The 15,213-nt window shown below is 46.3% G+C and overlaps 2 protein-coding genes across 3 annotated transcripts in view; one reads left to right on the top strand and one right to left on the bottom strand.

Moving 5' to 3' along the window:
* LOC112451668 (fibrosin-1-like protein) overlaps positions 1-7,974 on the bottom strand; it is a 29,254-nt gene extending 21,280 nt beyond the window's left edge. For both annotated transcript variants that reach the window (XM_025011442.1, XM_025011443.1), the window contains exon 1: positions 6,948-7,974. In XM_025011442.1, the coding sequence (XP_024867210.1) occupies positions 6,948-7,397 (450 nt within the window). In that variant the 5' untranslated portion in view covers positions 7,398-7,974. The remainder of the gene's footprint in view (positions 1-6,947) is intronic.
* A 1,556-nt stretch (positions 7,975-9,530) lies between these two features.
* LOC112451670 overlaps positions 9,531-15,213 on the top strand; it is a 21,209-nt gene continuing 15,526 nt past the window's right edge. Inside the window, exon 1 of the mRNA XM_025011448.1 lies at positions 9,531-9,612. The gene's annotated coding sequence lies outside the window, so the exon portion shown is untranslated. The remainder of the gene's footprint in view (positions 9,613-15,213) is intronic.

Below are 15,213 nucleotides of genomic sequence, written 5' to 3'. Positions count from 1 at the left end.
CTAAATGTCCGAGTTATGATTCTCAAAATAAAAAATGCAAAATGCTTTTCTGCGAATTGTAAGCTTCAAAGATACAAATAATTCCCCTTCGTTCTCTCCTTAAACAATGAGAACAAGAAATACTTAATGCAAATACATTAGTGCAGTCAATATGTTTAAAGTTTTAATAAATTATTATTCGATTTAAGTGGGAATAAATTTGAAGAGATCATCTATATAATTACGAAAAAAAGATGCATCGACTATTCTGACGTCGACTTGACGATGCATGCGCGCTATAATTTTCGCATCGTCGAAAAACAGACCGACCGTAAGAAGTTGCGCGTTGCTACGACTTCGTCACTTTTGTCCTTCAATCGTGACACGAGTACGACGACGACGACGACGGTACAAAGTAAAAGAAGGCACGAGGCGATAAATTTACAAGGAGCGCACGCGCACACAACCGAAGCCGGTTGCATAAACAAGCGCAGCGAGCGTAATGATTATGATAATGAGCGGTCACCTATGGTGATACGTATTTTGCGGCCGTCTCGTAAAACGGTTGCCCGGAAGATAAATGTCGGTTTTTTTTCTCTTTTCGTTTTTCTTCTTTGCAAAATAAAAACAAAAGTGCAAGAAAATGCCAGGGAGGCCGGCAGTTCCGCGATTACTAGTTACCTGAGACGGAAATCTATCTCGGATATTGATAATAAATGAATTTACAATGTTTTCACATCAGCGCGAGGAGGGAAAGGCGGCAGCAGCACGAATTACTGCAATGGCGCACTGATGTGAATCGCAATGCAATGTCGTTTATGCAATGATATCTCATTTTTATTCAATTCTAATAAACATCTCGATTTTATTACACGATATTTTTTCATATAGTACTGAAGATACGTCCAAGTTTGGTGAATTTGAAGAAAATTCGCGTAAAAGAGCTATCGATCTCGAGCAAAAATTTCGTTGCCTTTATAAATTTATAATACGTTCGAGTAATTCGATTTAATGAGGATTTCTGTCGAGAGTCTGGCCCCCTTTTCGTTGATACGTGAAATCAATTTCACATCGAAAAGTGTTTTTGGAAACGAGACGAACTCTTGTGTCGAATACTTAATTTCGCTTCGTGGATTTTGAACTCGCGTGTTATTCGAGGACCGGATGTCGACGCTGCGTTATTAATTAGAAAGCAACATGCGCTATATAAATGCGGGTTGTATTTTTATCGGCATAGCGATATATGAAGGCGGGATAGACGTAAACCACTGGGATCGAGCGGGTGAATGGTTCGCAACAGGCGAGCCACCTGCAGATTCAAGCCGGCTGCATGGATGCCCATCGTCATAAACACGAGGCAACCTTGATAGATAAACTATATAGATGCTCCATCGATACGCGAAGAAACCTTCGAGTGCCGCGCGATTAAAATAAGGGAAACGGAAAGGGATCGATAAGGGTAAACATCGAGCTGCGTGTCGTAGAACATTAAAATCGAACGGGTTGAAATGTTTACCTTAGAAACATACCGTCGAAACGTCTTTAACGAGGTGAAAAATAAGCAACTGTGGTGATAGCTTCGTGCGACGGTTATCTTCACTGTTATCAGTTTGCACAGCAAATCGTCGTTTCAGATCTGATCCATGTTATTTTATGCTTCGACGAGTATAAAAATAGAACAAGCGAGGAATATGTAATTATGCAATTTATAACGTAATTGTGGATTCAAGAAAGATCGTTAACGTTTTCTAATGTAATTGCTCAATTTTAACGAAAATCTTAATTTTATTACACGATAATATCTCGTAACGATATCACGCTGAAAATAATACGTCCAAATTTATTGAATTTAAAGAAAATCTTTCTTCTCTAATGGACGGATATGCGAACACACAAGATTCGAGGGACCCGCATTTATTCGTGTTGACAAAATCGCAACATATAGCGTAATACAAATTTTAATGTACACTCCCTTCACTCTTGTATACACGATATCGAAAATTAAATTCAACGAAATCGTACCAGTGCCGCAGCGTTTTGATCGCTGACAAAGAAAAAAGGACGACGGTGTCGCGCTTAACGAGACCGCGCGATATAATAAAATGTAACGATTAACTTCCCGGCCGCGATAAATCACGATAAAGGCGCCCCGCGCGCGCGTAATTACGCGGCGTGTCTTCGAGTTAATTTGCGGATTTAATGTGCGGCGCGCCCGCGCCGAGTTTTTACCGTTCCCAGCGAAAAGAAATAATAATCTCGCGCGACGCGGGAGCGACGATGCATAAATCACGAGGGCTCAGGACGCGCGATTAACGAAATAAACTTTCGCCTCTCGGATAGAACTGTTCGGTAACCGCCGCGGAAGCAGAAAGCGTCAACGCGTTCGTTCTACTGCTCTTTACGACCGATCCGCAAATAAAAAGCGGCACGGCAAGATAAACTTAATATCAGAGGGTGTTTGAGCGCGTTTAAGCGTAAAATATAATAATCCACATCTGCAGGTATATAACGTAATAAATTATGTTTAACGTGTAAACAAGTATTCTGTGGATCATCGAACATTCATATTTCGTCAGAAATATCGGATATTTTATTTGCAATTTCATTATTATTATTATTTAATTCGGGCACAATTTTTAGAACGCTACGGAAAATTAATGGTTTTGAAAATTTTTATTTTATACCTATATGGAAATAAATAAATATTGTGCGCACTGTATGCATATTGTAACCGTGAACTAAATAAATGTTACTTTTTGTCGATTAATAGCTGAACACCGAACATAAATAATGATGTTTTTTATATTAGCGTCATGTATCTTCCTTATTACTGTATAAATGATAATTAAAATGCACCTAATCTAATCTAGCTTAAAACTATATACTTTTATGTTTTTGTAGGATTGTTTCCGTGAATTTATCGGGTATTTATCTTTATTTTCTTCGGTGATAACGACAGTTACCGCGTACCTGTCCCCCCCCCCCCCCCACGGCATCGCAAAGCCACGTTATGTTTCTATTTTATAAAAAAAAGAAAAGATTATATTTTTTTCAGGAAAGAATAAATCGTGTTTATTTAGAGCAAAATGAGTTTCATTATCGTTACTCATCTTTAATCGCACGTAATGAGATGCTCTGTGCGAGCAAAAAGATTACTAGGTTAATGTCGACTGTGTTAACAGAGGCGAGATTTAATATCTTGTCATGTGGTCGGCGATAAGATATAAAAAGAGCGTAGAGGACCGCTAATCCCTCGATTAACCGATGAAAACAGTGGATGCGGAGGGACGGACGCGGCTCAATGTCGACGAATTTAGAGCAGGAGGAGAGAGAGAGAAAGAGGAGAGGTCTCGCGATACGTCTGATATGAGCGGTCTGAGGCTAGCGGGAAGTGCACACTCGAGAGTTTTGTTATCGAGGATCACTCTCGGAGAGAACGAAACTCTCAATTGGGCACTCATTAAGTGTAGCTCTCAATGTACGCCGGAAATTTTACTGTGGATTCCCCGCGAGGGAATAAAACTCTCAAGGGCCACTCCCGGCGACACGTATGCACCGATGAGCTTTACTAGTCGAGAATCGCTCGCCGCAATGGGACTGGAGCCAATTTTTAAACAAACTGGGAAAGAATAAAGGCACCTATACTATATATATATATGTACACGAGACAAATGAGATTTATTTATCTCGCACAATTTCTCAGATTTCAGAAATTCCGTTAAAAGAAATTTAGAATCCAATAAGTTTATTCAATTAGCTTAAATAAGTTTGCTAATTGCATTCGGAGTTTATATGCAGAATACGCGAGATTAATTGGAAAATAACGATCGATAGACGTTTCTAGTTAATTGAGATAACATAAATTAAGTTCGTGAGAGACGTTAACAGCGCAGGTCAGCGGTTCTCAAATCACACTCCGCGAGTTCGCGATACAAGAGCGCATTAGTGCATTGTCATTTAGAAACACGGCTGATGTTAATTAATAAAATTTCAGTGGCGTTTTAATTGCGGACAACACGTGCACAATTAGTGTCGCAAGCAGAAGAGTTTCGTAACTGAGAGAATATAAGAGCCACTGGCGCAGATAAACGGGCCAGGTAGTAAACTCGCAAGTGTTAAACAAAAAACAGCGGATAAATTTGTGTTTTTTGTATCGAAAGATAAGTGGTTCAAGTGAAACAGATCAGTATCGGCCGTTATTTTCCAACAACCGGATACTTCGGTCGGCAAATTATGCTGGAAGCACTCTTGGCTTTCTCAGACCCCGAGAGCTCGGCCACTCGCGCGGTTTAATCGCGGTTGGAGTTAAACCGACGACGTCGTCCGCGCTAACCGGCCTTTGGAACGCGCCTCGGCGATATCGGCGACCGATAGCACAACGATCGCCGCCTCGCTCCTCGCGCGAGCAACGCGAACGTGTGCTCCTGCTTCGCGGCTCGCATCGCATCGCATCGCATCGCGTCGCGTTGCATCTCGTCGTAATGCGTGTACCGACCATTTCTTCGCGGCGTGTAACGGTATTCGCGACGCAAGCTCTGCACGCGCAAGCGAGCAGCGAGAGATGAAAATCCGCTTGCCGGTTTTGTAAGCGAGACTGGGAATTCTCTTCGTGAAAGAGAGTGAGAGATCCGCTTTAAGACAAAATATATCCAATATTAGTTTTCTATTTTAGTGATCTTGCAAATTTTCTTGAACTTTAGACTTGCGCATAATAGAGGAGTGAATGTGGGCCAAATGTATATAATTTATATATGAACGTATGATTTGTTCTCTTAAATATAGAAACGTATCTAAAATGGATTCTACGTATTATGATATTAATCTTTATACATTAGTTCTCTGAATATATATAAAATATTCAAAATTATACTGAATGTAATATAATTATATATAATATCTACTAAAAGGCATGTATTTTTAAAATGAGATAATAAAGTTTTAAACAAACAAGTTTACAATTAACGTAATCGAAAATACAATTAAAGAATTAACAAAAGTTATTGATTGATCGTGAGATAGCGAGGATAGAGCGTTCAAAGCTTATTCGAATCGGAGATATAACGCAAGTGCGCTCTGGACATTCCGAAGATAGACAAATCGCTCGTGAAAGCTCCTCGTCGATAAGAGATATCGTAAATCGCTCGCGAGAAGAATGCTTATTTTCCCGCTATGTTTGACATAAATTTACATCGTAACGAATAACGACCTTGCCAAGTATCGCCGATACGGACGCTTTGGTGCTGGTACTACACTTGTTTTTTTTTTATTTGGAAAGTGCAGAAAAATAATATTTTCTTCTGTGACAATTTCGAAATTTCGTAACGATTTCCCGGATGGTCGAATGCTCTTACTTAAAAACGTCCAAGAGAAATTTTCCAGCGAGCTGAAGTAGACCTCATAAAATTAAACGATCCAGAAATAAGAAACTATAGATTATAGATATATATCCACATTAAGTAAATTATCTTTCCCTATATAATGAAGCTATAATTCTCTAAATGAATCATTATTTCGATGTTTCTCGATGGTAAACACGATTGAAAATCTCTCGACGATAAGATCAAAGTACATGTAACACGCAAAGCCAAGCGCCAGATTAAGAGGGACCAGCGTGACGACCTTTCCCACTGACAATAATATCACTTCTTTTCAAGAATGTCCCGAACAGCACGACACGGACTAATCGTTTTCAGCGTGACGAAGAGAGACAATAAAGTCACCAGGCTTTCCGTATTGTTATTGACAAACTATCTCAGTGACGAGAAAAGATGGATTTTCCTTCGAACAAACGGAATTTCGGAAATTCCAATTTTTCTTTCTTTTATACCTCTCCTTCTAAAGCCCATTCACAGTTCGTATTTATTCGAGACGTAAGTAATATCTTAAGATGCTAATACGGCTGTGTGGTTGATTTATAACATCTTAACGCTGTACAAACACTGGTCTTAACATAAGAACGGACTATGAACACACCGGTCTAAAGCTGCGTAAAAGAATATAAGATTCTAAAACGGGTTTCTTGATTCAAGGCGTTTCGAACATTTCGTAAATAACTCTGAAGTAATCTAAAGTAATCCCACATTGTGCTACAAAAGCATGTTTGCGCGAATGTACGATAAGTAAATCCGGAATGATTAATGAGAGGCAAGATAAAGCTGAGATGACCTGAGAAAAGTCATTTTTCGAACAATTTGTTACTTAGAAAGATAGAAAATTATATCAATCTGCAGTAGAGAGAATCGTGAGACAATGACTGCGCGGACACCATATGGGCCTTTTACGGCCCACTTGATTTTTCATTCATGATTCCCACGGGACGCTCGCGTCGACTTTGCTCCCTAACTTGGTTCCGGCCTATGTAAGTATAGAAATCACTTTATGAAAACCTTAAGAACGACATGAATTTTTGTGTAGATTTTTTGTAAACAAAAACGCTTTCAAAAACCCTTTGGACTAAAAAGTCCTAGGGTGTCCGAGTGGAGTGCTCTAAAAACACGGTGTTGTCCGCGCAGTGTTAATTGAATTATTCTTTCTGTCCGAACTTAAACACAGTTTAAGTCGAAGAATCACGACTCGACTGTCACTGCTGTCAATCTCCTCGAGCTGTACATACAAATCGTTCGAATTCACATCGCGAACTGTCCGCTTCGAATTGTTTTCGGACACGGCAGAACGTCCGCGCTGTCACCCTAATCCGACTTGAGAAAGGGATTTGGAAAAGGGTAGAGAGAAGGGACAAACGAAAGCAGGATTAGGAGGGCTTTTAGGTTATCTCTAGGTTACTTTTAGGTTATGGCGAGTACATGTCCGACGGCGGAGCATACGCCGTCGGATCGCAGCTTCCCCCAGCCTCCTCCTCCTCTTCCGTAGATCCAATCGCGCGGATCGCTCGGACGGGAGAAAGAGAGAGAGATGGAGAGAGAGAAAAAAAAAGAAAAAATCGGACGTTCGGTCCGCGTGCGGCTCACCTCGAGTTCCTCGTACGTGCGGAAGGCGAGGATGGCGAATCCGTCGATAATGTCCTCCTCGAAAGGTGGCTCCTTCTGGTTGGCGGCCGCGAGGGAAGACTTCTTACGGGGCCTCGGGGGCCGCGGTGGCCTGGGCGGTCGCGAGTGGCCGTCCCGCGGGTGACCGGTCTTGGCGCCGAGTCCGAGGCCGCCGCCGCCACCACCGCCGCCGGCACCGCCGCCGCCACCACCGCCACCGCCACCGCCACCGCCGGCGGGGTCCTCGTCCTCGCCGCTGTGGCTGTCCTCCTCGTCGTTCAACGGCCGTTGCCGCGACTGCTGCGACTGTTGCTGCTGCTGCTGCTGTTGCTGCTGCTTCGCGGTGGCCAGGCTCTCCCTCTGCGCCAGCATGCGCTGCGCCCGCTCCCGCCGTCGGTTCTTCTGGCTACGCTGCTTCGCCTCGATCTCCATCTTCTTCGCGCGTAATCACCGAGCACGGCACTTTTCACCGGTAGTATAGGTCCCCGTCGGCTCGCGGCGCGGTCACCCTCGCGGCGCGATCCCGCGATCAACGCGCGACGCGGACGGCGCGGAGGAAGGTGACGATGACGACAAAGGGAGCGCGCGAGCAGACGACAGCAGCGTTGTCGTGCATTCTATACGGTCGTCCCGACCGATGGCAAGAGAGAAAGAAAGAGAGAGTGGGACGGGAGCGAGGGAAAGAAAAGCGAGGCAGGGAATAGCGAGCGGGTGAGAGCGAGGGGGGAAGAAAGGAAGACGACGTGGACGATGGGGCGCAGGGCGCTGGGGGAGCGAGGGGGGAACACGGGGGAAAGGGACACGGCAGAGAGGAGAGAGAGCGCACCGCGCTCACTGAGAGACGTTGCCGTCGGCACGCACACACTGTGCACACACGCGTAACGCGCACGGCTAGAGTCCTCCGATATATATGTATATATTTCCTCCTCGGCGCTCTCTCTCTCGTCGAACGAGTCCTCTCCGGCTCTCGGTGCTCAGCGCGGATATATCGCGACCGCCACGGGAGAGCGAAACACACGGTTTTAACGGCACGGGGCGCGATGTCACATCGATCGCGCGGTGGTCGAGGAAGAGGAGAGAGAGTCCGGGTGCGTGTGGCGAAGAGGCACGCGAGAAACACGCACGCAGGTCGGACAGACGGGACGACGGGACAGAGAGAGAGAGAGAGAGGGAGAAAGACAGAAAAAGATGGAAAGAGAGGGAGACAGAGAACGCGCGAGAAAGAGAGAGAGAGAGAGATAGAAAATGACAGAGCGTACACCGAGATGGAGCACACTCGCGAATGAAGACTCGCGAGCGAGACGGCACACACGCACACACAACTCTTTAGGGCCCCGAAGCCCCGAAGCACGCGTACAAGGGCCGTGGAGTAGTATAATGGACGTAGGCACACACTCTCTCTCTCACGGTGGCGCACGGGCGCACGGCGCACTTATTATCATCCGACGGCTGCTCGCGCACTACGGGCTAATGGCCCTCGCTGAACGCCACTGCGAATCACAGGCACGCACGAAGCAGCACAAGGAGCCGAGCGTATCGCGGCGGGATTGTTCCGTCTCCTGAGTCTCCAGCCGTCGTTCCGATCGCGTCGTCGACGTCGCCGTGACCGTCGCGATGGTTGTCTTCTTCGGAGCGCCGATCGTCTTCGTCGTCGCCGTCCACGTCGCGGCGGTGGTCGCGCGCGCCGTTATCATCCTCCTTCACGTTATCGCCTCGGCGCGATCCTCCACGGTCCCTCTTCCTTCTTCTTCCTCTTCTTCTCCGTCGCCTCCTTCCTCGCCGCCTCCACGCTTCCTCCTCCTCCTCCTCGCCACCGTCGTCGCCAACGTCGCCGACGTTTGTGCGCGAGACGTCGTCCTCGTCCACCACCTCCAGCACCTCCAGCACCACTACTGCCACCGCCGGCGGCCGCGGGCCGTCGTCCTCTCGTCCTCCGCGACGTCACGTCGTCTCTCTTACGTCGTGTCGCAGGCGCGCCGCCTTACGTCTTTACGTGTGCGGAGCAGCGCGTCTCGTGCGTGCGTGCGTGCGTGCGTGCCTGCCAGGCCTGCGTCCGTGCGTCCGTCCGTCCGTTCAAACTTAGCTGACTGGCTGGCGCGGCGTGACGCGGACGCGCGGAACGCCTATCGTCGTCGACGCAGCACGGCGGTGCCACCGTGACGACCTGCCGTCGTCGGACGCATCTTGCGATTCCTGCGAGGAGCGCGCGTAGCGCACCGATTGTTTGGAATGGCGGATCGAACGGGCACGCACGGTTGCCGCATCGCGCGCGCGGTGTAAACGGTGTAAAAATGGCCGCGCCGATCAGCCTTTCGGGCCCCCGCGCCACGTTCCCCGTCCTCTACCTGACTGACTGACTGACTGACTCTCTCGTCTTCCGCGCTGCACGTCGCCGTCAGCCGCCGTGGGGCCCGCTCCCTCCCCCCGTAAGAGCGGCGAGCGCGCGCGTACCACAGTACACCGTGACGAACGACGTCGTCGTCGTCGTCGTCGCTGCCTTGTGTCACGGGACGATGACGCGTGACACGCGCCGTCGCTGGTGCATCGTTGCTGATCGTCGCCTCCGGCGTCCGGCGCGGCGACGGCGGCGGCGGAGTACTCGCCCGTGTGTGCACGTATTTACACGTTGAACGTTAAATACACCGAGGTTAGCCACCGAGGGGTCCGAGGGGTACGGCACCGCTGTCAGCGGGACGCGGGGAAGAGACGGAGGAGTGCGCGAGCGTGCGTGCGAGCGAGCGAGCGAGCGAGCGGACGAGTCGACGAGAGCGAGAGAAACGGTGCGGGAGTCCAGGGACGGCGCGAGAGAGCCTTGATCCACGGGCGAATGGCACCGACGCGCCCCGCGAGCAACGTTACGCGCGAACAACGCGATTTTGCCGCCGGCGCTGTCCACGTCGTCCACCGCCGAGTCTCGCGCTCGCACGCCTATGCATTTCTGTCATCCGTAGAGAGTCTTGGCCGGCCCCTATCGTCGTCTCTGTCGCGCCGCCGATGGCGTATTACCTACGCTCCAGCTCCGCGCTACTCCGATACTCCGATGCACATATGATACACACACACACACACAATATATGTACACACGGTACAAACACACACACACATAAGCGGAATGGAGAATCAACCCTACGGTCTCTCTCGTCTGGGGTCGTGGCTCTCGCCGCCACTCGTTACGGCGCCGCGAGCTTCGCTCTCTCTCCGCTAGTCCGCTGTTCTCTTCCTCATCGGTCTTTGCCCCCTCTCGCCCCCTCCTTTCCCCCACGTGTAGCACACTCGACATTTCGCGACCTCTAGGCGACTAGGGTACTTTTCGTTTCTTCCCTAGAGAAGGAACGCCGGATCGCGACCTGCGGCGGCGCAGTAGCGTCCTCTGCGGGTTCTTTTGATAAGAATTCAGACCGCTAGGTGCCGGCACGTATCTCGCGCGAGCGGTATCGATTTTCGATGCGCCGCACGGCGCGTAATTTTGACACGATCGTGCCGTGAATGGGAAATGGCAAGCCGAGGCGCGAATCTACTGCAGTGAGCGGCTGTTCGGGCTGTTAGACATTTTATGGATTAACGAGCAAGCGGGCACTTAACTCGAAGCTTAACGCCTTTCCGATGCTTATCTTCCTTCGATTAAGATCGTAAACGTTAACATTTACGTTTTCAGATCGCGCTGTTCAAGTTTTCGTTCTGAGCGGACAAAAACGAGAAGAGAGATATGATCTCATGATTAAGGCGAACGGCGCCGCGCGAAAAATCTTCTTAATTCTTCAACGTTTGCTATCGCGCTGAGAATGTTAAAGAGAAGAAAAGTTTCTCTTGGATTTCCGATGTACATAACGTTAAAAATAGAAAAGACGCACTTTGCACGGATCGTCGCGAGCGTGAGGCGGAGATTATTGTCGCGCTCGACAATCCCAGTCGCCGAACGGTAGGCTCGCTCCTTAAAATGACGAACGAGGACGTTGGACGTGCAAACCGGACTGGGTGACGTCACGCTGCCGGCCGCATCTCCTCTCGGCCATCGCCGCGGTTGGGCCGCACCTGAAGAGGCGCGCCTCCTTTGAACCAGTTCGCGGGAGCAATTACGCTCCCGCTTTTGCGAGAGCGCGCCTCGCGCTTCTATTCCGCGATCCTCGCCCATTTCACGCGGCCGGTTTTGGAGATCGGTGCACGTTTCCGAATCCATATAGGTAAAACCCGTCGCGACTTCTAGACTCGTCTACGTACGTGCCCGAGATGCCCGGAGAGACGTGTGTCCGAGACCGACGTCGTTAAGCGAATACATAATTGATTTGGAAGGCAGGGAAGGCTATCATATGTTAAATAACACCGAGATTTTAAATCAATTTCAATATCAAAAAGACACCGGATACGTTCCATAGAGAGAAAAAAATCATAGGACAGTGAACGAGCAAATAATTAGGATTTTATCACCTAAATCGTAAAATATGATTTATTATTATTATTATATCTAAACAAATTTGACGGGACGTTTCGAACTGCACAGATTCCTTCTTCAGCTGATACAAAATAATATAAAAGAGATTAAGTCATAAATAAATAAATAAATAAAATCAAATTATTTTGCAAATAGGAACAGATCTTAGTTTATTATTTGGATAGCTCCATTTTAACTCTATGTCTTATATCGCATTGGACTCGACTGCGTTGTGATAGTCTCGCACAATTTCATAATTCTTTAAGAATTCGAGTCTGTATGCAATAATGGATGCAATGAGTTTGGAGAAAAAGTATATAAAATTTACACAATATTATATCAGACTACCAAGTCCGGACTGTAAATGGCGTTTTTCTCTCTAATTGATTCCATATATCATAACGGCCCTGTTTTACTTATTATTGATATATTTTTGGGATTCCAACAAATTCCTCCAAATAATGAAAATTCCTTGATTCATATATTACATCAGCCGATTAGATGAAATTGAGGATGAAATATACTTGAAACACCGAGCCCATTTGTGAGAAATAATTTTAATGCAAAGGATTAAGTTTCTACACGTTTCAAGGAGTACACACTCAACGAAGGAATCACTCGGGATATGCCGTTAGTTTCCAAGTTTTTTAGGAACCAATCTGAAGGATCTGTCAGAAATTTGCGACGGCGACAATTTAACGCGCTCGCGGCATTCAGCGTGTACATTGACATTGACACCGTTTCCCCCGATATATCGGACGTATTATGCATTAGCCCCGAGATTAATGCGCATGTTTTGGTCCCAAGGTCTCTCGATAACTTCGAGATCTACTTGCACAATTTGCACGCGGCTGCGCGGAATCGGATCGCGCGCCGTCAAGGAAAGCGAGAAAATTATGATCGTAGACGTGGAGAGAACGGCGCGTAATAGATACATTTCGTGTACGATTGTCCCGGGCTTTCTATTGTCGATTTATACGAGGCGGCGCGGCGTACCGGCGCAAAACCAACATCTCGATGTTATCGCGCGACTTTTACAAATTTATCTATTTATTTATTTTTTTAACGGGATATAATCCCTTTAGTATACAATTAACAAAATGACAACTGTTTAACGAATATTTTAACAAATAATAAATGCATAAGCAAGAAAATTGTTAATGAAGACAATGAATTAATGATCGTTTAAATAAGTCGAAGGTTTTTTGAAAAAAGTCTAGAAAATTTGTTAGCTAATAGGTGGATTTAAGCATATACATTAGCACCGATTACCACCGGCTACGCCACTACGATGAGCGAATCGACGAAAGTTCGTCGGATAACGATCCGCGGTTAATACTTGAATTTATCATTTTAACTGATTGCGAGCCCGCGGAGCTCTCTCTCTCTACCTTTCGGTGCGATTCGAGTAAGACGGAGACAAGACCCAGTCGGTTCGTGAATGTCGAGTGATTTAAACACGCTTGGCGAGTAGTCGAAGAATGTCATTGCGTGTCGCGTAATCTCCGGCGACGCGAGAAATGAACCGGATATAATAACCGTCGCAGAGAGCGATCATTCAAAGACCTAATGACAGCGATTCCGGCGATTCCGGGGCACTGTCAGCTCGACAAATAGAGCAGATCGTCATATCGTTGACTCACTCGCTCGCGCTGTTGCAATCGCGCGCGTGGACGTCGTCGGACGGATGTATCACGGATCGATCTGTAGCGAAAATGTGGGGGCACGCTAGCTACACCGATGTTCTTTCTCGCGCCGGCTAATTAATCATCGGGAGCGATCGCCATTTCAGGCCGACCTTGCGCGCGCGGCACCGCCGCGCAAGAGCATCGGCGGTTCCATCACGGTGAACGCCGGTGGAACGTCGAAGGAACCCGTATTTCGGATTGTGCGACCCGCGAATGAATCACTTTACATATACTACCGAATTCGATGCCGCGGTATAAGGCGCTCGACTGGAACGCGCGCATTTGCATATTAACGACCTCGAGCGCTAAGAATGGGCTTCTGAAAATGTACGTACTTATCGCGACGGTGCCGTTCGGGGACGCCTAAAAACGCGCGGATATTTGCGGCGAGAGAGACCTCGTATAGCAGGAAGTCACGCGGTTAAATCGAGAAACTTTTTTCCAGGACGTCGCTCACACTATGGGCGACATTCATAGTCAGATCTTATATTTAAGATCTCAGGTTTATCTTCAGACTGTACAACTCGTTTCACTGGTTACGGGATATCTGAAGATAAACTTAAGATGTTCTTATAAGTTCTGACTATGAATATCCAGTCTGTAATTCGCGAAAGCGTGTTCCAAGTAAATTCGATAGTCTCTATAAATGTCAGGTAGATTATTACTCGACGGTACAATTTTATTATCCTTTCTTTGTTCGGTCATGTATTCGCAGTATCTACATCTTGCTAAAGTTACACGACGCTGGAATTAAACCGGATATATCTCGCAGATTTAATGTTCCTGCGATATTTTTATTTCTGCCCGCTCATTCTGACGCAATATGAAGAATTAATAATAATGCCCTCGCGAAGAGGACTCCTCGATTCAGCTCGTCTGACATTTTTCGGCGTGATATTTCGCAACTGTATACACGCTACGCTTTTGCTCTTTCAGCAAAACTCGCGCGCCGCTCTTAGTTTCAGCATCCTGAAAGCGATAAAAGACGTCGGCGTGATTATTCTATAACAGAGTAAGCTTCGGAAAAGTCTCAAGGCGATCGCGGTCTTTAATGGGTTAATGGGACGTTAATCTCCGTCTTTCGCGCGGCGATATCTCTGATTGGATGAACGCCATCGCGGCAGAGATATACACGGTGTTTGCCCATTCGGGCGTGTACTCGGTTGTCGCGCGTACGTGCTTGTTTACAGTGGCTTCGCCCCGCCGATCCTCGCCTCCTACTACTCGATGCCCCGTTCTCGACAGTCTCGGCATAAGCTAAGCAAAGTTCTGTTTCGTCGGTATAAAAAATTATTTCCTAGACGATCTAATAAAATTAATGAACACGCTGGAAATATCCGATATTTTTTTCTGTATTTATTCAGGCTTTGTTAAACACTCAGATATGAAAACATAAATAATATAAAACCAATTACATATATGCTAATATTGCTCAAAAATTGAAATTCTTTCGGAACAATGAATAAAATCAGCGAAACGAAAAATGATCTGCTCGTTTGTAGTCAAATTAAGATTCACTTCAAGGATTGATATTACATGCAAGTCTAGAGCACACAAATGTACGTGCGATAATACAATTACTTTTTTATCCATTCCTAACGGCCTCCAACTTCTTGGCGCATAAAGATCTTCTCGATTGATATTCGCGCGGTGTTCTTCATTTACAATATAACGATGCGATAGTTGAGTGCGTAATTAGATGCGAGCCTGCTTGAAGTCTATTATGATTAATAATGTAATAGAGAGATATTCTCTCTATTACATTAGAAAGAGATATTCTTGCCTTCGTACTCCTCTGAATGTGACCAACTTCTATCGTTGTTTTGGAATTCTAAAAAAATATCTTGAGACATTGTACACCGTTAAATTTAAAAAACCAATACCTTAACCCTATTCACTCCAACGTTTTTTTCACCCCAATAATCCTCCAACCATGCACTTTCGAGTCCCACGTGTTTTTTATAATGTTAATAGCTTTGAAAAATTCCCCAAAAATTATTATAATATCTTTGTACCGTCGACTAAAAATCAATGTAAAGAACATTTGAAAATCATTTATTTAAATATTTTTTTATAACAATTATATGTTGACAAACACACGTTACGACTCGTTTTACTTAAAAAATCATAA

The sequence above is a fragment of the Temnothorax curvispinosus genome, unplaced genomic scaffold (genome assembly GCF_003070985.1).
Source record: "Temnothorax curvispinosus isolate PA1 unplaced genomic scaffold, ASM307098v1 QBEX01002451.1, whole genome shotgun sequence".
Lineage (NCBI taxonomy): Eukaryota > Metazoa > Arthropoda > Insecta > Hymenoptera > Formicidae > Temnothorax > Temnothorax curvispinosus.
This window is presented reverse-complemented; position numbering and strand designations above follow the sequence as displayed.